The sequence below is a fragment of the Suillus subaureus genome (genome assembly GCF_016647635.1).
Source record: "Suillus subaureus strain MN1 chromosome Unknown BJ212scaffold_50, whole genome shotgun sequence".
NCBI lineage: Eukaryota > Fungi > Basidiomycota > Agaricomycetes > Boletales > Suillaceae > Suillus > Suillus subaureus.
Genome location: NW_024538606.1, coordinates 61,160 through 83,180, shown reverse-complemented (window position 1 = coordinate 83,180; position 22,021 = coordinate 61,160). Strand labels below are relative to the sequence as shown.

At 48.0% G+C, this 22,021-nt stretch overlaps 10 protein-coding genes across 10 annotated transcripts; 4 read left to right on the top strand and 6 right to left on the bottom strand.

Moving 5' to 3' along the window:
- Positions 1 to 121: 121 nt before the first annotated feature.
- Positions 122 to 1,681, top strand: BJ212DRAFT_1390527 (Methylthioribulose-1-phosphate dehydratase). Its single transcript, XM_041336992.1, has 7 exons — positions 122 to 246; positions 316 to 404; positions 455 to 734; positions 835 to 1,021; positions 1,073 to 1,107; positions 1,162 to 1,271; positions 1,321 to 1,681. Exons 1-6 carry the CDS (start codon positions 190 to 192, stop codon positions 1,231 to 1,233), a joined length of 720 nt encoding a protein of 239 aa, XP_041187445.1. The 5' UTR covers positions 122 to 189; the 3' UTR covers positions 1,234 to 1,271; positions 1,321 to 1,681.
- Positions 1,682 to 1,902: 221 nt separating this feature from the next.
- BJ212DRAFT_1390522 (uncharacterized protein) lies at positions 1,903 to 4,014 on the bottom strand. Its single transcript, XM_041336991.1, has 6 exons — positions 3,674 to 4,014; positions 3,223 to 3,617; positions 2,846 to 3,168; positions 2,332 to 2,790; positions 2,175 to 2,273; positions 1,903 to 2,120 (listed from the first exon to the last, which is right to left on the bottom strand). The coding sequence occupies exons 1-6, from the start codon at positions 3,679 to 3,681 to the stop codon at positions 1,956 to 1,958; spliced, it is 1,449 nt and encodes a 482-aa protein (XP_041187444.1). The 5' UTR covers positions 3,682 to 4,014; the 3' UTR covers positions 1,903 to 1,955.
- A 272-nt stretch (positions 4,015 to 4,286) lies between these two features.
- BJ212DRAFT_1390519 (OPA3-domain-containing protein) lies at positions 4,287 to 5,793 on the bottom strand. Its single transcript, XM_041336990.1, has 7 exons — positions 5,741 to 5,793; positions 5,573 to 5,677; positions 5,323 to 5,508; positions 5,220 to 5,266; positions 5,037 to 5,162; positions 4,618 to 4,986; positions 4,287 to 4,512 (listed from the first exon to the last, which is right to left on the bottom strand). The coding sequence occupies exons 3-6, from the start codon at positions 5,356 to 5,358 to the stop codon at positions 4,629 to 4,631; spliced, it is 567 nt and encodes a 188-aa protein (XP_041187443.1). The 5' UTR covers positions 5,359 to 5,508; positions 5,573 to 5,677; positions 5,741 to 5,793; the 3' UTR covers positions 4,287 to 4,512; positions 4,618 to 4,628.
- On the top strand, positions 5,780 to 7,758 carry BJ212DRAFT_1541762 (RNA polymerase II-associated protein; the record flags this gene model as incomplete). The annotated part of the gene is made up of 8 exons (XM_041341849.1): positions 5,780 to 6,103; positions 6,124 to 6,250; positions 6,290 to 6,432; positions 6,480 to 6,600; positions 6,650 to 6,737; positions 6,794 to 7,080; positions 7,134 to 7,210; positions 7,262 to 7,758. 8 exons carry the CDS (start codon positions 5,780 to 5,782, stop codon positions 7,364 to 7,366), a joined length of 1,272 nt encoding a protein of 423 aa, XP_041187442.1. The 3' UTR covers positions 7,367 to 7,758.
- Positions 7,759 to 7,925: 167 nt separating this feature from the next.
- BJ212DRAFT_1390504 (dihydroorotase) lies at positions 7,926 to 9,419 on the bottom strand. Its single transcript, XM_041336989.1, has 2 exons — positions 9,252 to 9,419; positions 7,926 to 9,198 (listed from the first exon to the last, which is right to left on the bottom strand). Exons 1-2 carry the CDS (start codon positions 9,387 to 9,389, stop codon positions 8,260 to 8,262), a joined length of 1,077 nt encoding a protein of 358 aa, XP_041187441.1. The 5' UTR covers positions 9,390 to 9,419; the 3' UTR covers positions 7,926 to 8,259.
- Positions 9,420 to 11,127: 1,708 nt separating this feature from the next.
- Positions 11,128 to 11,716, bottom strand: BJ212DRAFT_1390486 (uncharacterized protein). Its single transcript, XM_041336988.1, has 6 exons — positions 11,655 to 11,716; positions 11,543 to 11,599; positions 11,369 to 11,474; positions 11,306 to 11,320; positions 11,213 to 11,251; positions 11,128 to 11,156 (listed from the first exon to the last, which is right to left on the bottom strand). Exons 1-3 carry the CDS (start codon positions 11,659 to 11,661, stop codon positions 11,383 to 11,385), a joined length of 156 nt encoding a protein of 51 aa, XP_041187440.1. The 5' UTR covers positions 11,662 to 11,716; the 3' UTR covers positions 11,128 to 11,156; positions 11,213 to 11,251; positions 11,306 to 11,320; positions 11,369 to 11,382.
- Positions 11,717 to 12,746: 1,030 nt separating this feature from the next.
- Positions 12,747 to 14,044, top strand: BJ212DRAFT_1303870 (uncharacterized protein; the record flags this gene model as incomplete). Its single annotated transcript, XM_041333503.1, has 7 exons — positions 12,747 to 13,051; positions 13,169 to 13,200; positions 13,237 to 13,251; positions 13,375 to 13,429; positions 13,542 to 13,658; positions 13,835 to 13,895; positions 13,973 to 14,044. The coding sequence occupies 7 exons, from the start codon at positions 12,747 to 12,749 to the stop codon at positions 14,042 to 14,044; spliced, it is 657 nt and encodes a 218-aa protein (XP_041187439.1).
- A 183-nt stretch (positions 14,045 to 14,227) lies between these two features.
- On the bottom strand, positions 14,228 to 17,003 carry BJ212DRAFT_1303869 (glycoside hydrolase superfamily; the record flags this gene model as incomplete). Its single annotated transcript, XM_041333502.1, has 3 exons — positions 14,228 to 16,495; positions 16,546 to 16,657; positions 16,699 to 17,003. The coding sequence occupies 3 exons, from the start codon at positions 17,001 to 17,003 to the stop codon at positions 14,228 to 14,230; spliced, it is 2,685 nt and encodes an 894-aa protein (XP_041187438.1).
- A 782-nt stretch (positions 17,004 to 17,785) lies between these two features.
- On the top strand, positions 17,786 to 18,810 carry BJ212DRAFT_1390466 (uncharacterized protein). Its single transcript, XM_041336987.1, has 4 exons — positions 17,786 to 17,943; positions 17,995 to 18,199; positions 18,249 to 18,402; positions 18,463 to 18,810. Exons 1-4 carry the CDS (start codon positions 17,911 to 17,913, stop codon positions 18,593 to 18,595), a joined length of 525 nt encoding a protein of 174 aa, XP_041187437.1. The 5' UTR covers positions 17,786 to 17,910; the 3' UTR covers positions 18,596 to 18,810.
- Positions 18,811 to 19,813: 1,003 nt separating this feature from the next.
- BJ212DRAFT_1303867 (uncharacterized protein) lies at positions 19,814 to 20,974 on the bottom strand (the record flags this gene model as incomplete). The annotated part of the gene is made up of 5 exons (XM_041333501.1): positions 19,814 to 20,115; positions 20,170 to 20,341; positions 20,398 to 20,558; positions 20,611 to 20,775; positions 20,923 to 20,974. 5 exons carry the CDS (start codon positions 20,972 to 20,974, stop codon positions 19,814 to 19,816), a joined length of 852 nt encoding a protein of 283 aa, XP_041187436.1.
- Positions 20,975 to 22,021: the final 1,047 nt, after the last annotated feature.

Genomic DNA, 22,021 nt, shown 5'->3' with positions numbered 1-22,021 from the left:
GACAGATAGGAACAGCAAAAGACGCGCAGCAACATAGCATAATGGGCTCCACAATAGCCTCCGAGCCGCCGGTTATGCGAGCTTATCTAGTTGAGTCACTACCTACCATTAATGGGTTAGGGTCAACTAGTTCTATGTTATTGCCGGACTTTGATCCCAATTGGCAATTGGCATCTACCATCGAATACAATGTCTGCAAGCACAGAACAAGAAGATGCTCTTGTAACGTCCACTGATCCTCTACATGTGAGCCGTATCTGTTAAATATTGGTTCGACCTACGATGCTGATCATGAATCGCATCGCTGATGATCAGCCTGCAAATCTTATATCAGAACTATGCGCATCCTTCTACAGATTGGGATGGGTGACCGGTACTGGTGGGGGTATCTGTATTCGTACTCAGTTCGTTTCTTGTCTGCTGCACCTTACGCGTGCTGAGAAGGTTTCGGTAGCGATAAAGTGTACATCGCCCCCTCAGGCGTACAGAAAGAGCGCATCGAGCCTTCACATATATTCGTCCTGCCTTATCCACAGGCAGAGCCATCTCCACATACCGATAGGATTTTCCTCCGTCGCCCCAAGTTGAACTTGAAAGAATCTGCATGCACCCCGCTTTTCTGGAATGCTTTTACGATTCGTAATGCTAGCTCGTGTATACACACTCATTCTCAGAACGCGGTGATGGCAACACTACTTTGGGAGAAAGAGAAGATGTTCAGAATTTCTCATCAAGTGAGTTGGGTTAGTACTATGTTGTGAACATTTCATACTGATATTGTTTACAGGAGGTACTGAGATTTTGCTTTTTATCTTTCCTTCATTGATCTTTGGAAAGATGATCAAGGGCGTCCGGATTGGTGGAAATGGCCCAACCCTTTCATATCTCGATACCCTCGAGGTCCCAATCATCGATAATACGCCTAACGAAGAAGACCTTAAGGACAGCATGAAAGAAGCCATGGAGAAGTATCCCAGGGCCGCTGGTATTCTCGTTTTGCGGCATGGTATCTATGTGTGGGGTATGCCATCAGCCAATCATCTCAGTTCTACGTGTCAACTTTCTTAATCAGGTGACGACTGGCAGAAAGCAAAAACCCAGACAGAGGTTAGTCGTAACGCAACATATTCTATATTCAGGCCAAAAGCTTAATCATATTAGTGTCTTGATTACTTGTTGGAAATAGGAGTCAAAATGAAGTTAGCTGGTTTACCGACGGTGCTCAATATATGAGCGCTGCGTGCTCGACCTGTGCTCTGTCTTGCGTACATGTACGGAAGCGAACGTTTCAATTCCCACCTCGCCATTGATCAATCACAGACCCAAAACGAGACTGCGGAATATGAGTGTAACACCTCCGTTTCTGCTAGCGTGGCCATGTGTTTCGATAACTCGTGTTGATATGCCCATTTGCATTGACGTCACTACTGGTGGGTGCAGGACACACAGATGATCCTGAGGAAATGCAGTTTTATTATATTTGGGTTGATTTCGTTTAACAACCTTTTGACTGCATCGCACGCACGAGAAGCATGGCTCGATTACATAGATCCTTGCATTTCCCGGAATCATAGTGTCGTGAACAAGTTTTTCATTCAGGGCGGCTGCTGACGACGTACACAATTTTTCACGTAAACATCTGGATGCAATGTGCGATCGTTCCTCCAATCACGCGTGGCACAGAAGACTTGCCAAATTGATCTGCGTCGCAAGGTCTACAGTACACGAATTACCCACCCATGGGGAGTGATCCATTATTACGCCCGGTCACGTCTGCGAGATTAAGAGCATTTGCAAAAAGCATTCAAGGAGACCAAGAAAAGTCACATACTATGTAAGAGTAAGATTCAAGAGGCGGAGGAGAGGCTCATGCTGAACTATCAAGAGTGGGTAACTTCATTGGTCAAGGACTCAAGCAGAATCAATATATTCAATGGAATAGTAATACAATCACATTAAGTTCGTGCGGGTAGGGAAAGGACTAAACTACAGAGATAATGCCGAAAGTCACTCATTTGTTCCTCAAGAAGGCCTGTAACATGCCGCCCGCGCAACACAGCGATCATGGCTGCCAATACCCACAGGCCGCAATCATAAGTGTTACTCTGGCATGGGTTAACCTTATTCAACTAGGTCAGCGGGCAACATTACCTAGCGTGAGTAATATAACCTACGTTTAACGCCCGAGTTTGCCAGCCCTCGAGATCAATTTGAACGCCGCTGTGCCGTTGACGTGCTACCGTGAGGAACCGTCCAACCAACTTCATGATATCCTGTAAACCAACGTTTTGGTCATTTGGTTATAGCAGAATAAAAAATAAAAGAACACACCTTTCCATCGCTTTCCCAAGGGTTCTGATCCGCAAGGCTGTCAAACAGATGCAGTTCTTTGGTTCGGAAGTAAATTATACAGATTACCCAATGGCCGACGTCGGATGGTCGATGGATTGGGAGGACCCACATATTTTTCTCCCAATAGCGAGTCCAGGATGTGTTGCGCCAGATGACCTCGTCAGGTGCATTGGAACGGATGCGCGGAAGATCGTAGGTGGATAATATAGCACAGTCCACAGTTGGGATTTTTAGCTGGGAATAGAGGAGCGTAGCGCAACCGTTAATACACACGTCATTGAGAGGTGCTATAGGAGAACTGAGACATTCAATGTCCTTTGGGTTAAATACTTGACGAGGAAATCCATCACATCGGGGGCGGACCCTCGTAGCGACTACTCCGGGTGCGATGATAAGGCGTTCTTTCGATGGGACGCAGAAATTGTCGATTGACAAGTCCTACACGAACGTTCAGTAGGAATATTGATAGCCACGCTGGTTAACGACAACATACCTTGGGAACTTGCATAACGGCTCGAGCATCACACACGGATTCTGTCGGACCTTCGAGATCGAAGTCAATCCCATCGATGTCAATATCGCTCTCCAGCAAGTCTGCGAGGGTAGCTTTCTCAACATTGACCTCCATTAGATCTGCTAGGACCTGTACTTCATCCTGATCGACAGGATACGTACCCTCCGGCAGCAATTGCGTATCACGCGGGTCGTAGATTACTGAGAAGGCCTCAAGGTACGTGCTGTGCTGAGGCTGAGGTAGGAAAGGTTGAGCAACGGGCCCATAGTTGGCGAAACTGGAGGTGCTGCCAGGCAATAGGCCTAGTTGTACATGGTAAGTGTTTCAAGGAATGGCTGCGCATATGGCAAACTTACCTTGAGGAGGTTGACCAAGGGGAGTGCTTGTACCCTCTGATAGCCATCCCGCGACCCCAAAAGATGTACTATAGCGTGCTGGCTGTAACACGCAGAAGCGGTCTCGCAAAGCCGCAAACGACGCCGAAATAACATTATCAAGAATAGCATTGAAATCACCGAGTGCTGCCTGGGGGTCGACGGTACTATCATGTCCGCCCGAATCCCCCATCGTGACATCTGACTGGCAGTTATCAAGAAGCTTTAAAAAGCAGCTGCGGGTCTCTTGAATTTCCTTGTGAACACGACGGTCTAACCTGTCAAGGTATTCAAGACCTGACTGTAAGGCCAGTCTCATTGGATCTCGATCAGGCATCTTCCCTAGCCGCGAAGACGACGGTATTTGGTGCATCGATCTGGATGAATTTATGATAAGTTCATGTACTCGTCTACGAAACGTAAGTAAGCTTACTTATACATTTGGAGATTCCAATGGTAAGAGAAGTGGTGTGAATGTGACAGAATATTGCTATCCTTTGTGAGTGTGGAATCGGCCACAAATGTTCGAAGTTTTTATCTATGCTCCATGACAATGGCAGGTCTGGTGGGTTCGAGCTCGTGGATGGCCTGGCAGGTTCATACCCATGATTCTGGCAGGCCCGCCCGATCAGGGTAAACCTCTCCTAGGATTTATGCCATGACATTGCTCATAAATTTAGAACCCTAGTCCGGAGCATTTTTGCGAGCTGCATGCTGGTGAATGATAGTTGGAGGGATTGGTTGTCTATAAGTATGGGATGGGTCAAAGTGAAGTGAATAGCCGACATCCGTGACTAATATGGAAGGTCGTCACGCAGTGGGACCTCGCGCACCCAATAAACAGAAAGAAGACAGTCATTCCTAGTATCGAATGTGCATATTTTACATACTTCTGTCACTTGGACGAACAAGCTCGATTCTTACACCTGCCTGTGGTGTGGGCAGGATGTGGGCAATGAAACGTAGCGGCGCAGCGTAGGGCGCCCGTCCCCGATTATGTAATACCGTTAATTGCTAATATCAACTTCAAGTACACTTGAACTCAGGGACAAAGGTCGCAGTTTTGGGGATAAAATTATGTGTGATCGCTCTTCTCTAAAGGCTCGCGTGATCCAAGGATAATTCCACTTTTCAGTGTTGAAATGAATACCGTCATACACTGCAGCAAGTCCTTTCCTGTGTCAAATGGTTTTGAGAGGAGCTGCATAATATTAATTGTTCGGGTGTAGATAGGTAAAGGGATATGGCGAGGACTATGCGGAGAGACATCCCCTAGAATTAGCAACGTAAGCAAGTGGTCAAAGTCCGAGCAAGAACTCGAACGACCTCTACACAGATTGAGAGGGCACAGGTATTCTAGCTGTGAAGTTGACTCATGACGGTCTATGTCAGGGTGGTACCCTCGACGAGGTCGGTGCAAGCTCCACCCTGGGAATCTTCAATGGCGTATCTTCAAACTCTGCCCATCCGCCTCGAAGGCCGATCTCCACCACCCGCTCAACAATCCTCGCCAGCTCATTATTCCGCGCACGTTCTGATTCGACATCCCCCAAGCTTTCCTGGATTCTCTCCAGGCGCTCTGTGAGTGATGCAACGTTCGAAGAGAGCTCCTCAATCCGTTCGTTAACGTCACCTCGCTGTTTAGACTGACTTCGAGACGATCGCCATGTCTCGCCTATTATTAATAGTGCGGCGACTGAAAACAGGAAACCTTCTGCTAATGTGTTGGCACCGTTTTCGACTGCTCTGAGATGCGAATGAAAGAGAATGGGATATGGGAATGACGCAGTGCACACCTCGTTTCTGATAATGGCTTGACATGTTGCCTGGCCGGTTCACCGAGGATATTCGTCCTCAGCTTAACTTCGGTCATATGCATCCTCTGAGCAAGGGAGATACATATCGAACGGAAGGTTTCGTGCCTAGAAAAGTCTCAGGATCAAAATCAAAATCAACAAAAGCTAAACCACTGCACATACTGCTTTGCCTGGTTCTTTAGTTGTGAAGAGATGGGCTTGGCAAGTGTCTGTCACATCTGGACTGAGACCTCGAGTTAATGCAGGAGGGTATGGCTCGACTCACTCGAATAACAAGGGTAGCAAGTTTGACTGTAGCCATGTCGATGTATGGTACGGGGCCAGATTCTTGCTAGTCAGAGCAGAGCAAAGTGAAATGTCAAAGATACTGGTCTAGAAGCACGATGCCGAATCCGCGCGTCAGCTCAGAGCCGTCGGACCTAGACCAACACCCGAGAAAACTGTCAATAGACTACCAGGAGAAACGTAAACAAGCAGAACGAAACGTCTTCGACAAGCACGACAGCGCAACTTACACCACCTTCCGAAACAGTCGCAGTTGCGGATTGCTGAACCAAGCTTGTTCTCACTCTCCGTCCAAGTTGCCGACCGCACATCGAGGGGTCGCTCAATCCTATTATGTAAGCCCCTTTTAGCGCTGTGGACCGTTGGGTTTCAAGAGTTACTTATTGACTTGTTATTGACAGTGCTTTCTTGTTCACCAACACACAATGAGCTCAATGATGGACTCAGACCCGCTATTGGCTCTACGCCATGCGATCAAAACCAAATCTTCAATAACATATGTCGCAAATTCTGAGCCGACAACTTCCCTTCTCTCTGCATCCCACATCGTTCTGTCTCCAACTCTTTCGCTTCTAAAATCAACTACAACTCGCTATTCGAAGCCTGGAACCTCTGCATCTTCACCGTCGGACTTCTTTACCCTTGAAGCTGTATATTTAGCATGGCTCCTCCGCGATGCGCCTGCTGCAGAATACATGAAACAGGCTCGAGACCATGGTCTTGCAGTGGGCTTCGTGAGTGTTACGGAGAGGAAAAGCATTGTTGAATGGCTGGAGGCAAGGTAAATGACTTGAAAAGAATGGTGTCACTTACAGGTGCGTGGACATGTATACTCGACCTGGGAGTTGTCATCGAGCTTCCTGCAGCAGCAGAGTCAACAACACCTCCAGGCACACCTACTCACCCCGGTGCAGCCACCATACCCCTCATCACCCCGAAGCGCGCAGCGCATGCTGCTGACACCACCACCACTCCTTCAAAGCGACGTTACGTTGCTGATCAACAAGATGTCGAAGTTGTAAAACGGATCAAACAGAACGAAGTTGAGCTGCGCGACAGGAATACCGTTCTACGAGGAACAAAACCGAACGTAAGTTTGAATCTCATCCCGTATTTGTTTCACCAACCGCGTTTCAGAACTTCTCTGCCTTACGAGCTATATACTCTGAAAAGTTGAAGAAGCTTAAGGAAACAAAACCTGGGGCTACCTCAGTTCCTGCACCAACTGCTGGTACTCCCATGCAGTCCCGCAAAGCTAGTAGGTCCTCATCTCAGACATCTTGCTCAAAACTTTAAATTGGCCGCAGAAAATCTGTATCCTATCATCATGATTTCCTCTTCTCCGACTGCCCTTATAACTATGCATAACGTCAAGCGTTTCCTTCAAGAATCACTGTACGTTCTGCTCTGCACACTAAATACTTCTCCCATTTGATGTCTTTTTCTCGTAGATTTGAGTCTTCCTCGGCGGCGCGTGAACGTGCTGCAGCTGCAGGCAACTCCCGTGCTGAGGATGTTATTCACATCGACAGGCGGCGTGTACCACCTTCCTCATCTTCACAACCTACGTCTACGTCTCGCGGGGACATTCAACGGTACTTTGTTGTTGATAGCACTGATGCATTGCAGAAATTTGGTGCGGATGCATGGGAACGTGTTGTCTGCGTGATGACCACTGGTCAAGCATGGCAGTTCCGTCCGTATCGGTGGAGTGAGCCCCGAGCTCTGTTCCATCACGGTACGTGGTTCTCCTAGCTAATTCTAAACGTTAATGATCGTGGGCTGCTCTAGTGAAAGGCGTATACGTCTCATGGGCAAATGACCCGCCCAACACAAAAATCAAAGACTGGAATGTCACGGAACTGAAGGTATGCCTTAGTCTTCCCCTCTTTTTATTCAGGTTTACAACATCTTGCTAGATCGATCCTCACAGACGACACATTGATAAGTCTGTCGTGGCGCATTTTTGGCAGCTCATCGATGACTGGACAATCGCCAACAAGCCGTGGTTGATCAAGTCATGATGTTCTGCTCTCGATCCGTTCATTGGTGGCAGCGAGTCACTGAAGCAAGGATCAGCTTTGTTCCCTGTTTTGCGCTGGTTTATACCTTTTTGAGCTTCGGTTTACCGGAGGCTTGCACTTATGTATCGGAATTACATTCCTTGTACTCGGCGTGGCATGTAAGGGCCGACGACTAACAGGTATGTATTCCATGGGCGATCATAAGCTAAACATGGGGGATGTAAAAATCTCTATTTGCCGGTGCCCTCAGGTACCGAGATTCGCGCACATTCACTTGTGTTGTGTGTCAGGGGAAACTTTATTCTTCATGCACCATTCTCGAGGACCATCCTCTTGCTTGGAACGATGCAAGTATTGGTGACGCAATTAACGCGAAATTCCAATTTTGATCAAAGTCATCCATGCAAGTTGGCTATGTCGGACTATCGCGAGAGTCTCGTCTGGATGATAGCTATGAGCAGTGGTCCAAGTCCATGACAATATGCTCCCAAACAATCATGTTGACGTGCCGGCTTCAGCTTGGCAGAACTTGATATGAGACGCCTAAGTGGAAGGCTCCGACTCCATTGCCATCGATATCATTTATACACAGGTAAAGTACTGATGAAATCCATCAAGCAATTGACACAGTCTGCGCTGTGGAGAGCAGATACTAATTGGCTAATTTAAGGCGGTGGCAAAGACTAGCTCCTTGAGAGCGTGCCAACCCGCAGCTGCAAGCTAAGTCGGCAAGTAAGGAGATGATGTGGCTCACAAGGTGAGTGGACTTCTTGTATGCTATATACTAAGTACATGTTCGAATCAAAGTGTGGGCGAGAACCAGTCTCCCGTAGTCAGACCATGCACGAACGAAGACAGTCGTTCCTTCTCGCCTTCGAACATCTCGCCCCCAATCATTCCTTGACATTTACAATCTGCCACTCGATCTGTCTGTTTGCCCAGAAAGGCACGACTGTCTTCCACTCGTTACTATATTCAGCTTGCACGCTCACCCCTTGCACCTTCTCGACCAGAACCTTCGGAGCGTCTGAATCCGCCGGAATCTGATAAAATCCGCGCCCAAAATTACTCGTAAAATCAGCCAACCTGTCGATCGCTCCGAACGAATCGAGGAGGTGCGCGACGAGGGGGAGAAGAATAGGAGATGTATAAACCCCTGCTGCACACCCGCTTGTCGCTGTTGCTGTCGATTTTGAAAGGCTCGGATGCGGTGCAGAATCAGAACCGAGGAAGAATTTCTTGTTGCCGGATTTGATAGCTTCTCGAAGGGCGTGACGATCATCTGGAAATTTGGCAACAGGTTTACAGAAGTGGAAAGATTGGCCTGCCCAGTCATCTACTGTGAGGGCGAGGTGGTGTGCTGTGATTGTGCATGCGACATTGTCACCGCAGGCTTTGACAGCGTTGACCGCAGCTGCAGTTGTCGCATGTTCGAGAACGATACGCAGTTTAGGGTATTTGTTGGCTAGGTTTGCGAGAACGGGAAGGAAACGTTCCTCAGCGTTGAGGACGCAAATGTTTTTGGAGTGATCTGATGGAATTTCTCCGTGAAGATTAAGCACGATGCCGTGCACCTCCATCGCTTTGAATAGTTCGTCGTATTTATCATAACTCTCGATTCCCTCGTCCGAATTTGTAGTCACGCCACGGGGATATGATTTGACGCCCACGATACCCGCAGCCTTCCAATTTTTGACATCGCTGGGATGGAGAGCATCGGAAAGATAGAGTGTCATGAGGAACTCCACTTTGGATGATCCCGAGTAATCCTTCAACCTTTTCTTGTATTCGATTGCCATCTCTGTAGTAGTGATTGGGGGCACCAGATTTGGCTGTGATCATCAAATTGACCGTTGTCTAATGAACTGAGATGATCGGCACGTACCATAACATAGGCAAGATAGAAACCACCCTCGTGGACGTGGGGTGTAACGAGGTTCGATAGTTCACCATCCCTAAGGTGAACATGAAAATCAGCAGGGGCGGTTACTTCTATGATGTCTCCGTAATTTGCAGTGGACATGATCGTGATGGAGAGAGCTTTATCTAGCCGAGAGCCAACCGAGAGCATACAAGTTCATATTATATCCGGTCCGTTCCAGCCCGTTCCGAGCCTTTGGACGTAATTGCGATCAATGCGATGAGCTGTAGAGTACAAATTGCGGATGGCACCACAATCATGGTCTCGGATTTGTGTAAACTACGTTTGAAATACAGCTGAGACTGTCGGGACAAAATTGAACCCTGGAAAGGGAAGTTTAGAGTAGACGATGCGCAAAGGAACCACTCGGAACACAAAAGCTAGATTCATAGATCCGAGCTCCAAGCATCGATTAGGGGACACCGTGTCCTAGGTAGTAGCAGAAAGTAAGTACAGTAAGTTATATCCTCCAAATCACTTCGGAACACAAAATACACGACGTGATGAAGCTAAATATCATAACGAAACAAATAAATATACATGCTCCCCGCACAGTATCATGGTCGATCATTTGGATCGTTTTGTGTGCTACACATCTCCAGTCGACGCATCCAGTCGACGCATCTCCGCTGGTCAACGCATCTCCACCAGCATGGAAAGCAATGGACGTCATGGCTGTTCCCCCGTCGGCCCTGGCCACGAGCTTAGCGTGATGTTTTCGCACGCTAAGGATCAGACGCGGTCCCAGCACAAACATCTGCAACATCTGGGCAATTGCCCAAATGCCAAAGTAAATATCACGTTCCATGAGTGATGAGTTCTGCAGAGAGATGATGAGAGTAGTCAGCTGCAGATGCTAGTCATAGGTCAGCGCACCCTGATACTCGGAGATAGTGAGCCAAGTGTGAGGCAAGTCATAGTAGCAAAGCTAGCAAATGCGGAACTTCAGTGAAAAAATATAATAGCATTCAAATTACTTAACTCACGCTAAAAAGTAAAACGTGTGACTCTCTATTAATATCGTGAAACAGTCCCCAATGGTCGATCCTGTTGGTGATTGATGGACGTGTTTTATAACAATCCAGACCGCAAGAAACAAAGTGAGGATCTCCCACACAGCAGTAGATATCACACTCTCGTACGTCAGATACATCATGTATGTATCAATTTTGGTCATGCAGGTATGGTAGCCGGAAAGGATAGCCTCCTCTGGTAAATGTCCATGAGTCTCTTGTACTCCAGACTTTCATCAATAATGAAAACTTACGCCCAGAAACACCTAGGTTTGCAATTACCATCATCGCACCGGAGGCGATCGTGGAAGCCAGCAAGACTACGACAAGAAAGATGAATAACTTTTTCGATCCCAGATACATGGCATTTATCCGAGCAGTCATGATGACTAGAATGATATTCCAGTCAAGTCAATATCAATAGGGAAACCGCAAGTGAGCTCACCGCCCAGCATGGCATTGACGATGACAGGGTTCCATGCCTGTATGTACCAAAAGATAATGCCTGAAACCTCAGTCACTTGGTGGTAGAATAAATACTTCAAATGAACTCACAGCTGTTGAAGTCGTTACCTTGAAGACACAAGTCGACCAAAAATATCACTCACCCCTGTGTAAGAGCGTAGTTAGTAGTTGCATGGGAATGGCAGGCATCGGTGCAAGATACGCACTACATCGGTAATCCAGATGTCAGGGAGAAACACTGCATCCCGCCAGTCAGAAGGAGCGAACGTATTTGAGGACACATACATAGGATGTTGATGCTGGTTGCGGGAGATGGCTTATTAGTACACTGCAGTGTTATGTAGATAGCCTTGCAAACGTACACAGAGTATAGTATTCCAAGGTAGCGTACCTAGCATATGTTGAAATCAGCGCAACATGCCAACTGCGTCCGTAGCAATAACGTACACAAATGTAAAGAACGGTCATGAAGGACCAACGTTGGCTCTGCCCCGAGTCAACTCCATCATTCTATTTGGTTCCGATATAGACCTCGCTCACCAAGATCAGTTCGAACTGTTAAAACATTCTTAGTGAGATGCGTACATTATAACATGAACTTACTTCTTGTCCGAATGTTAATGCTTGAATATTGTATACATATTAATGATCCCTTGGAAGGTATTATCTCCCTCACCCCAGTCGTATACCACCGCAGTAAAACATGCAGCTGCGAAGCGATAGTCAAACATATTGAGATGTCACCACTGGCACCCAGATTGCTAAGAGTCTGCGAACCTAGAAAATAGTTGTAAAAACGACAAAAATTGACGAGCGGCCACCAAGTGGGATCATCTGAGATTATGGTCATATCGGAATGGGCGGGTTTGAATGCGTGCAGATATCTCACCATCCATCGTTTTTATAATGATTAGTTTGGGTAAGTGTGCAATGCCCTATTAGTATCACCACCCCGCCACCATTCGGCTGCCAAGCCGAAACTAGGTCCCAGCACTGGTAGGGATCCGCACAGGATCTACGCTACCCGTACCCAGTAGTACCTGCGACCCGCGCGGGTTACCAAGCAGATCCCTAATAACAATGTAATGCTTGTGCCCGAATAGGGATGAATACGTCGAGATAACAATTACCATTTTAGTACTGGCAGAGCTTTTGGTGGTCTAAGATGTCGACTATCTTGTCTTAGTGTCTTCATGCGGGGTCGGGGACTGGCGCGGCCGAGCGCCGCTACGATTGTCTAACAATAATATGAGCACCGTCATTGAAAATCAGCTCATCGTTAAAGCAATAACAGCTGCAGCATTGACACTCGTGATAGTATTAAGGTTGAGCATCATGAACATGGTGGCGATCAAGTCAACTGCAAACATGGAAAACAACAGTTTTCTGATACCTAGAAGGAAAAAAAACGAACATGAACAATTAAAAAGTATATTAAGCCGTCGGAGAGTAACATCCCGACCAGTTTAGTTCGCGCCTGATTCGTGCCCCAAGCGAGTTGATATATCTAAAGGCACATTACCACAAAGTCGAAACGCATCGAATAGACAAAAGTAGTGGCACAGACAGCGATATTGTGCGTGAATTGGCAACCGGTACCGGGAACCCAGATGGCAGTCAGGAGAATATCTACAGAGATACTCAGTCAGAATGGTGCACAAAGTATGTGCAAGCGAGATACCCTATAGGATCGCGGATCAATGCCCAATGATGCACCTGGAGGACAATGATCCACTTGTTATGTGACAACATAGCTATCCTATGAGGAATGCATGAATATAATCAGTCCTCAATCAGGTTCGAAGAGAAAGACTGATGCGCGCGAGTCCAAGCCCCATCATCAGCTTTCTACATGAAAGTATCGATCTACCGTGGCATTCCTCCTCCAACGCAAACTGATCTGAATGAAGGTATACAGTGCCCGATATTTTATCTCTCTGGCAGGAAATGATAATTGTTCATGGAGAACAAGAATTTAGCAATGACGTACCTTGATGTTATGTCATTAAGTGAGAAATGGCGAAGCAATTGCATGGCACACCTTCACGGCGATGATAGAAAGAAGATACTGGTCAGTAAAGTAGAAGATTTAGTGAAACGGTTCCAGAAATGCGCTTCAGGAAAACGCGTAGAAGCATCTTCAGCAGTCACCAACAGGACTCCTTGTCCGTCAGGACTGCCCAGTCGAAGGCCCGAAAAGTCCCATTTGAGCCATCTATTCTATCGTGATCACTCAAAACTTCGATGGGTTAAGCTCGCGCATACAGGCGGAGAAAGTTGTCAAAGGTGTGCACCACCCTTATGAAGATCACTGAGTGCGAATCAGCCAAGCCAGTGCACATGACTGTGGACCATCAATATTTCAAGTACGCACAATAATCCTTCTCGATTTCTTCCTGGTAGGCCTCGTCCTGCGACGCAAGAATATCTTCACGGTATGCTTTCAGTCCATCCACTATGCGCATCTCCAGCTTTGCGAGACTCTGGTACGCGAATAATATTGGCTTGGTGAAACGGATCGTGCAAGCACTTGTTGATTGGGGAGGCCATATCCAAAACGATCCTCAAATAAGGGTCGACTAGAAGTCCGCTGTGTCTCGCCTACGTAGTCAATGAACCGAACGCTGAGATGACGCAGGCCAAGGTTGACGTTGGTAAAAGGTTGTGAGTGGGTTTACTCCAAGGTGTATGGCTGACTTCCAGTGGTGCCGGTGAGCCTCGAACCATTGTCTGCCTTGAATTCCGATATCTAAACATTATGTGTAAGTCCTTGCAGTGAAAATGAGGCAGGACACAACAGATTTACCTGTATTAACAAGTTGTACCCAGTACCACCCACTAGCAGCGGTCTCGCGGTGAAGACCATTGACGGCAACTTGGAACTCCACCAGAGGTAATATTGAAGATCATGGTGTTGCAGAGCGGGTCATGATGCGTAGGACAAGGCTGCCACTGGCAGTTGTGAGTCGTGAACTGTGACAACCAGATGCGGATTTGTGTTTACTAGTGGAGTTTCATTTTCTAAAGAGAACGTTAACTTGGAGTCAATTTTCTCGTTCGAAAATGAAGGTTTCCCCTGGCCTGGTGGAGCGGTGTTTCCGCGACTGTGTGCCTGCGTGTCGCGAGCAAGGTAAGAACTAGTGGTTGAGAGTACTAAAAGCTCCGAGTAGCTGACTAAGCCATAATGCTACTCCACCCCTCGCCTAGGGGTCCCCTACTTCACTGGCATCCTCATTTTTCATCAAACTTGAAACCATTCAAGATGCGTGTCATGCCTGAAAGTTAGCTCAACTGAATTGCTAACCTGCTTGTCAAGATAAAATAAAACAACATAGTATGGATTCTATCGTACAAGAGGCAGTCAAGAGGTATATTTGATTAACTCTTACAAAGAATGTATTTGACCGCTCCCATTAGATGTCTGGAGAAAGAAAGAAAGCATAAAGATAAGCGACTGCCAATTCACATAATTGAACATCCCTCAGGGCACCACCCTTCACCAAGTAACCCCGCCTCCTCTAACCATCTGGCACACCCATCTCTCGCTCTACTCTCACTGGCATACCCAAGCCCGAGCGCACTGGCTTTGATGGCGCCCGATGAACGGCGCACCTCTATCGTCAGCTCCTTGTCCTCCTTCTCGTCCGCTGGCACAGTGTAAAACCAGAGAAGCTTCTGCTCCGACGCGAGAAGCTCCACTCGGCCCTCGGATGCAGTGACAGCGATATCGTACCAGTCGTCCTTGAATATGACTGGCGACAGCGCTGTTTGGGAAGTCACAGGAAGGGTGAGCGTGGATGATGTATACACACGAGGTGTGGTCGTTCCCGATGTGCTGCGACTGTTCCCTTCTTGCCCGATATCCATGGAATCATCGACTTGGTCCTGGGTGTTAGAACCGAGAGCTTTGCCTAAGCAAGTGTCCGAGGCAAAATGGACGAGAGGCAAGAAAATTTCAGTGGGCAAGGAACTATCCTTCCACAATCCTTTCTTTCCTGGTATTAGGTCATCGTCATCGTTAACAGGTATATCTTCTGCGTTGACCTTGAGAGTAAGATGGAAGGTCGCTTTGGATATGTCGAACTGGATGTTCGTAGGAGTACCAACGACCGCTATTGGCCATGGCCGACAGAAAGCACGTACGGCGCGAGCGCCGTTTGTAAGGAACGACAGGAGAGAGGCGGATTCGTACTGCATAGGTTCGCTTTCTTCGACGCTAGAGCTGGCGTAAGGTGAAGAATACGTTGGAAGAGTTGAGATTGTAAAGGTCGACGCTTGTGCTGGCGCTAATGAACCCATTGAAAATTTAGAGGGTATCCGCAGGGCTGGAACCCTTTCCGCTTCGCCTGCACGTTGGTCATCGCTACACCATAAGCTGAGATCCTCCATATTCCACCCATCCCCCCACGGGTGTGAACTATCGGAGCAGTATGTCCATACTGTCCAGTTCAAGCAGTTCTCGCCATCCGCCGCGTTTAAACTTGCATCAAGTGCACGCTCTTGCCGTGAGTAGTCACCCTTGTACTTGCCTCCATCAGTGTATCCATACGAGCGTTTGGCATCCATATCGAAAGGTGTCCCAATCTCTCCAATGATAGTTGGGTACCGCGCTGGACCAGTGGATGGAAGAGCACCAAGTTGCGTCGCATCTGCCTTGAGATAGCCGAGCTGGGTTTGAAGGCTATTCCGTATGGCGCGTTCACCTACACGTAGGGCTTGTATCTGCGTTGAATATTTTCCTCGTATGAGACCAAGGGCATCAGCGTTAAACCAATTCCAGTGGCGTGTAACGAGAGTCAGGCCATCGTAATAATGCGTCGAATAGCATGCCCTACCCTGCAACAGCTCCTCAGGTATCGGAGGAGGCTGTGCAAACACGGGTGGCTGCACGAACGCGATGGCTCGTGAGTGGTGCGCTCTAATTGCTTTCAGGTAAAGGGTGTATTGGGGAAGGAAGAAGGCGCGCAGAAAATGGACGGGTTCGTCCGTTCCTGGAATATGTGCGAAATAGTCGGGCTGAAGAACGTATCCACTCTCCACATCCCATACATTGTGTAAAGCCCATATGCATTTGCCGAGCGTCCAACCAGGGTCACGTCTCCAGCCCCAGCGCGGGTGAACGTTTCCTGGCTCCGTTGAGGGATCGGCCCATGCCTTGACACCATTGGGGTCGATGGTGACACTGCCATCACGCCTTGGACCCATGGAGCCAAAAGAGTAGTTGTCAAGCGTCTGGACCTGGCCCATACCGAGACGGAAGCTCTGCGCCGGGGATGGGACGGTGCCTTTCTTGAGTGTGGAACCCTGTTGCTGCGGATATGCATTGAGGTCACCCCATGAAATGAGCCCTTCTGCTGGCTCGTTCATGCTATCCCAACCGATGACAACTTCGTCAAGAAGGTCCCCGGCTGCTGCCACTCGCTCTGCTAACTTTGCAAAAGCATTTGCGAAGTGCGTCTGGAGGTATTCCTGAATGTTGACCCCATCAATGATGCATTTTGGCGCGAACGTTGAGCCGCCGAAAAAGAGCGCGAACATGGTTTGCGAGATGAGTCTGCCATAATTTGTTGACCATATCATGGCAGGCATTTCTGCGGGGTTGCGGGACGCGGGAGTGGGATACTCGCAGTGAATTATAGCTGCTTGGGTGGCACTGAATGCACATGGATTTAAACCACATGCAGCGAGTGTCCAATAGGGTGCTCCGGAACCGCCTGAAAAACGAGACCACTGAATGGCAAGTTAAAGAACGTAGTAATGTTTTTTGTGAGGAAGCTTACGATATCTTGGTGAGGATTCAAATAAACTTTGAACCCGTGTGCTTTGCATTTCCGCAGTACTTCTATTGTATAATCCATAAAATCATGGTCATATTTCCCTCTGGTGAGACCACTGTCATCACAGGTTAGAGACCACATTGATTAAGCACTCACGGTCCTTCATGCTCTAAGGCTTCCCAAGTTACAGGAAAGCGCAGCATATTGAAACCCCAACCCCGCAGGCGGGTGAGGTGCTCGTCCGCGTCATCCAGCTTTAGCGGCCGGCCTATGAAGCTCTCGCCGCCAATCTTTGCTTCTTCCCAAAATCCATCTAGGACCTGGGAAGGCTGGTTCACGGGTGCTTTGGAGGAGCCAGACAGGTTCACGCCACGCAGCAGAAGGGTACGACCAGCGTTGTCAACGAAGTTACCATCGAGCGTATGGATAAATGAGGCGTCGCCAGACGGCACACGAGGCATGGTTGTGACGGTAGGAATTTTATTAAATTCGAAGTTCTTATTTTTTTCTAGCAATTTAGCCGTCGTCGCAAGCGTAGTGGTCGTACTGGTGTGGTAAAGGACTGTGGAGAAGTGCCAGCTGCAATTATCGTACCATACGAAACAAAGGCACAATTCCTTAATATGAACTACCGCCGGCATTATCACTTATGGTAATAGCTGCTCCGACGGGACGGCAGCTGACAGCGGAGGCAAATTCAACTTTGCGTTTCCACATGCACAGGTGTCACCCCAAATAGCTTATCTCTCCTTCCCGGTCAAGACAGCAGCTGGAACACTCGACTCGAGATAAACGTCTTTGATAACGAATTATTAGGTGGCAAAACACGACGACCAGCCCGAGGTGCATCAAGATCAAATGCTTCCCTAGACATGCGGGAGTAACAGCAACAATGTTTGTGAATACATACTACGTAGAGACATAATCCAGCTTGGCTTCTCTCTCGCTTAGAACCAGTGACTCTCCGAGGCTTTGGAAACGCAAATTCGTGGGATTAACCACTGTAGAAATAACTCACCTGAGCCTGACCTTGTTTCCTTGTCAAACAATGGATTTAGGGCTGAAAAGCATTCACGTCCTCGTAACAGGTGCGGTCATTCCCTCGTCAGCTTGTTCATGATTCCCTTACCCTTATTCCAGGCGCAAGTGGAGGCATCGGCCTTGAAACCGTCAAACTCTACCTGTGTAATTCCATCGTCTTTGTGCATCCAAAGATGTGACTGACATCCAGCTCTTTTTTCAGCCCTCGGCGCAAACGTGACTGCACATTACAATTCTAACACCAAACCCATCCAAACTCTTCAAGTCAGCTTCCCTGCACTTCAATGTACCCAAGCAGACCTCTCCTCCGAGTCTGCCGTGAAGAGTATGTTCGATGCGCTCTCGGAAACGCCGTTCGGCCCTGTGGCAGTAATCGTGGTCAACCACGGCATATGGCACCCCCAGGACGTACCCATCGTCGATATGACCATTGAACAATGGGACCACACCATCGGCGCAAACCTCACCTCGAGCTTCCTGGTCTGCCGCGAATTCTTGCGCCACATGCGTGCAGCAACAGAAAGCGTGAAAGACAGGGCTGCAATTGTGCTCATCGGGAGCACATCAGGCAAATATGGCGAGGCAAATCATGGCGATTATGCTATCAGCAAGAGTGGTGAGTTTTTATATTTGTCGTGAATCAGCTATATGCTGAGCGCTGGCAGCGATGATGTATGGTTTGACGACGACACTCAAAAGCGAGATTGTGAAGATCGCACCGAGGGGACGCGTGAATTGTATTGCACCTGGATGGGTTCCGACGCCAATGGTACAAGAGGCACTGAATGATCCGGCCGTCAGCGGACCTATATTAGCTGCGTGAGTTGTTATCTTCACCGGGAGACGTATCTACTTAGCGTGGCTTATCTACTATAACAGCACTCCGTTGAAAAAATTTGCGACGCCTCTCGACGTTGCAAACCAGATAGCGATACTGTCTTCATCAGCGGTCTCAGGACATGTAACTGGGCAGGTAATCTTCGTAGAAGGCGGTTGTGTAGGAGACCTCTGAGTTAACTACGAGTGAGTGATTTGAAATGCAGGATTTGTGGCTGGGTATAGTACTCGAAATAGTTTCGGGAATTTCATTTTCACCGCACGAATTTTGCCCAGAGCGCACAAATGATTTGTAGTATAGACGTGAGTATTTCCAGCCAGACATTGGGATCTTTTTAGAATGAAGAGTGTATGCAGGATGTTAATTAATTAATATTTAGCATCAATTAATCCAAACTAAGATGAAGCTTTAGACAACTCCACCATGACATAGGCTCCAAGTGCCGCAAGCGCATCATGCCAAACGATATCACATACCTTATCACACTGTCTGCTAGTAGCCATTGCACTGTCAATCTCACACGGACGAGGCATCATGAAAAGAATCGTAAGAGAACAAAAACATTATCCGTGTCGTTGCCTATTAACGTTGACAAGCTATTTTAACGCATGCATGGGAAATACGAACTTGTAGAACGTAGAAATTAATATGACCTGATCGTGGTTCCCCTTCATTCTCTTTCTCCAAAGCCAGCAAGTCGCTTGAGCCATACGGTATTTCGATCTTTACATGGCACTTCTGGTCACTGATCAGCTCATCCCTGAAACCATCAAAGTCGAAGCTTGAAGTTCAAGCTCTACCTGTGTATGTTTAATTTTTCATCGCTTCCAAAAACCAACTTTCCTTGAATCGCCGCAGATGTCACCACTCGTTATATGTCTAACTTGAAACCATTCAGACTCTCCAGGCCAGATTCCCTGCGATCAGTTTTTTATATGTAAAAAACCCCCATATTTATTAGTCTTTAGGGTCGAAGGCCCTATGCCAGGCATAGCCCTGTTCGCGGGGGGCTCACTCCGCTTATCTATTATTGGTGCGATCAGGCTTTTCGCTGAGCCTTCTGCTGTGAAGCGCACGTTCGAAGCGCTCTCCGACATACCGTCCGGCTCCATGGTAGTAGCAGCGGTCAACCATGGCACACGCCTGTGGTCACCCGAGGTCCGTATTGATCCCATCCATTCCCTCACTCAACGTCTATTGCCTGGCAAGTGAGACCCGCAGCACAGGTTCAAGATGGTCAGCGCATTCGAGTGGCCTCGTAGAAAGAACACTGGTATTCTAGGGATCCACCCTTTCGACAAGAAAGTGAGTATTTATGCATAAATATGTATATAATCGATATCAACGCAGTCTAGGTAATTCTACATTTACCCTGACGAACATGGTCTTTCTTCAAATACGGGCGCGTAAACCCTCTTCCACAATAGTCACAACGAGCCTTAATCTTCCGCTCGTGTACCTCATTGATGTGGCGAGTGAGGTTTTCCTTCTCAAGGAATATGCCGCACCCGGGTGTGCGCACATCACTCTGTTTTGGCGGCCCTGCACCATGGGGGGAGGCGGTAATTGGTCGTGTCTGGATGAAGAACCCGGCCAGGTCTGCTCCTCAGAGTATGAGCTGTGCTCAGGCTGAGGTAAAATGTCATGTGCACCGGGCACATAGCTAGTAGACTCGGTGCCATAGGGCGACGGGTCTGGCCGTACGTGGTGAGTATTTAAATAAAAGGCTGCACGCATAGCGAATTTACCTTGAGGGGGTTGTCCGAGGTGAGGACCCGCTTCCTCTGGCAGCGTTTGCGTAACCCACGGATCGCAGAGTGCCGGCCAGGTTTGTCCTTCAGAGTATGCGGCATACTGAGACAAGAGGTCTTGTACTTCGAGCTCGTAGCTAGTGAACCCAGAATTAGGGTAGGGCAACAGCTCTGATCGTACATGGTAAGCGTTAATAATAATAAAAAGCTGCGTTAACAACTTACCTTGGGGTATTGAACTAGACGAGGACCTGCAACCTCCGATGATGATCCCCACAGTCTACGGAGCACCGACAGGTTCTGCTCCTCAAAGCGATGCTGAGGTAGGAACGCTTGCGCCCCAGGCTCATAGGTACCGGACCCGAAGGTGTCGTAGGGCAACAGCACTGGTCGGACATGGTAAGTGTTTAAAAGAAAAGGCTGCACTAGAGAACTTACCTTGGGGGTTTTGACCTAGGTAAGGATCTGCAACCTCTGGCAGCGATCTCGTATCGTGGAGTGCCGTCCAGCTCTGACCCTCAGCGTTTGTAACATACTGAGGTAATAAGTTTTGTGCTTCGGGCTCATAGCTAGTGGGCTCATATGGGCCGTAGTAAGACAACCCTGGTCGTACATGGTGAGCGTTTCAAGGAAAGGTTGCGCATATAGCGAGTCTACCTTGGGGGGGTTGACCTATGCGAGAATCTGTACCCTCTGACATTGATTCTGTGGTCCAGAAAGATGACACATATCCTTGGTCCGAAAACGGACCATGACCGTGACTCGGAGGTGCCGGATGGGGCACACCTAGCTGCGTATTCATGGTAGGTCCATGTCTTTGTCTACGGTGCGCGAATAATTTTTCATTTGTATATCCTGGGTAGTGGGTAAAGTGATGTAGGTCATTTGCTATCCTTTATTAGAGGATATTCCTCCTTTTTGAGGGAGAACTTGCGAGAGTACCTTTATGTTCAAGCCTCATGGTTGTCGCCTGATTCATACTCATGCCCCTGACGGTCTGGCGTTGGATTACTCTGGTGATTCATGCGCTGCAGCCTTGAGCAAAATTAATTAATCAGTATCGCTCATTCCAGGATGGCCATCGAATCAAAATCAGACGTCGCGTTGGCCGCGTTAGTCTGTATGTTCTCTCCTACTTCGTGATATAGAGTCAATCACTGTCTGACCTTGGGCAAATTCCGGAAATCAACGCATTTACGGTAAATTCCAGTGGTACCTCTCTTTTACGGGGTCTGTGTCACTACCACCTGTGAGTGCTTCCCCGCCGCTTGAATGATCTTCTCCGAGCATTCCATCATCACGCACATCAAATGAATTGATTTATCTGGCTCATAACGTATTTCCTGAGCAATTATGTTCATTCCCGTTGGAATGCACGTTAACTCACGGGATTTAGCGGTATCCCCGCAACCGCCACGACGTGCGGGGATTACAAGGTGCTTATTCAGTCCACAAGGTATGTAGAAGTAGACTTGGTACTGCATGTATGGTTTCGTTCCCTGTGCATGCGATGATTTCATTTATTGGCAGAAGACAAATGTGAGCCACACACCTCAGAGTGCAGTGCAACAATCAAACCATGGGTCCCCTGAGTTGAGCTCCAAACCGATGAATCATTATCTCATACGCACGGAACTCCAAGAAGTCGCTTGCCAAATTTGTCTGATACACAAATATGATTTTAACACAGCATCTCTGGCCGCTCGGGCTTGATACCCCGAGTGTGGCTGCAACAAACCGGCGATAACTATGTTTGCAGTACGGCGGTTGGCCCGATAAAACGAGGCCAAACGAGAATAAGAATGTCGCAATTTAATATACTGAGTACCCGATGAGCTCTTCCGCTGCT

Excerpts from the sequence above, each read along its gene's own strand:
- BJ212DRAFT_1390466 (XM_041336987.1), top strand. The coding sequence starts at position 17,911 with ATGTTCGATGCGCTCTCGGAAACGCCGTTCGGC. Across the intron at positions 17,944-17,994 it reads TCTCGGAAACGCCGTTCGGC|CCCATCGTCGATATGACCAT; the intron begins CCTGTGGCAGTA and ends CCCCAGGACGTA. Across the intron at positions 18,403-18,462 it reads AGCGGACCTATATTAGCTGC|CACTCCGTTGAAAAAATTTG; the intron begins GTGAGTTGTTAT and ends CTACTATAACAG.
- BJ212DRAFT_1390522 (XM_041336991.1), bottom strand. Across the intron at positions 2,274-2,331 it reads CTTGGGAAAGCGATGGAAAG|GATATCATGAAGTTGGTTGG; the intron begins GTGTGTTCTTTT and ends GTTGGTTTACAG. Across the intron at positions 2,121-2,174 it reads GGCAAACTCGGGCGTTAAAC|GTTAACCCATGCCAGAGTAA; the intron begins GTAGGTTATATT and ends TAGTTGAATAAG.
- BJ212DRAFT_1390486 (XM_041336988.1), bottom strand. Across the intron at positions 11,475-11,542 it reads TTTTTACAACTATTTTCTAG|CTGCATGTTTTACTGCGGTG; the intron begins GTTCGCAGACTC and ends ATCGCTTCGCAG.
- BJ212DRAFT_1390519 (XM_041336990.1), bottom strand. The coding sequence starts at position 5,358 with ATGGCTACAGTCAAACTTGCTACCCTTGTTATTCGA. Across the intron at positions 5,267-5,322 it reads TTGCTACCCTTGTTATTCGA|ACACTTGCCAAGCCCATCTC; the intron begins GTGAGTCGAGCC and ends CAGATGTGACAG. Across the intron at positions 4,987-5,036 it reads AAGCCATTATCAGAAACGAG|AGCAGTCGAAAACGGTGCCA; the intron begins GTGTGCACTGCG and ends TTCGCATCTCAG.
- BJ212DRAFT_1390504 (XM_041336989.1), bottom strand. The coding sequence starts at position 9,389 with ATGTCCACTGCAAATTACGGAGACATCATAGAAGTAACCGCCCCTGCT. Across the intron at positions 9,199-9,251 it reads TCTATCTTGCCTATGTTATG|CCAAATCTGGTGCCCCCAAT; the intron begins GTACGTGCCGAT and ends TGATGATCACAG.
- BJ212DRAFT_1390527 (XM_041336992.1), top strand. The coding sequence starts at position 190 with ATGTCTGCAAGCACAGAACAAGAAGATGCTCTTGTAACGTCCACTGAT. Across the intron at positions 735-834 it reads TGTTCAGAATTTCTCATCAA|AAGATGATCAAGGGCGTCCG; the intron begins GTGAGTTGGGTT and ends TTGATCTTTGGA. Across the intron at positions 1,108-1,161 it reads AAGCAAAAACCCAGACAGAG|TGTCTTGATTACTTGTTGGA; the intron begins GTTAGTCGTAAC and ends TAATCATATTAG.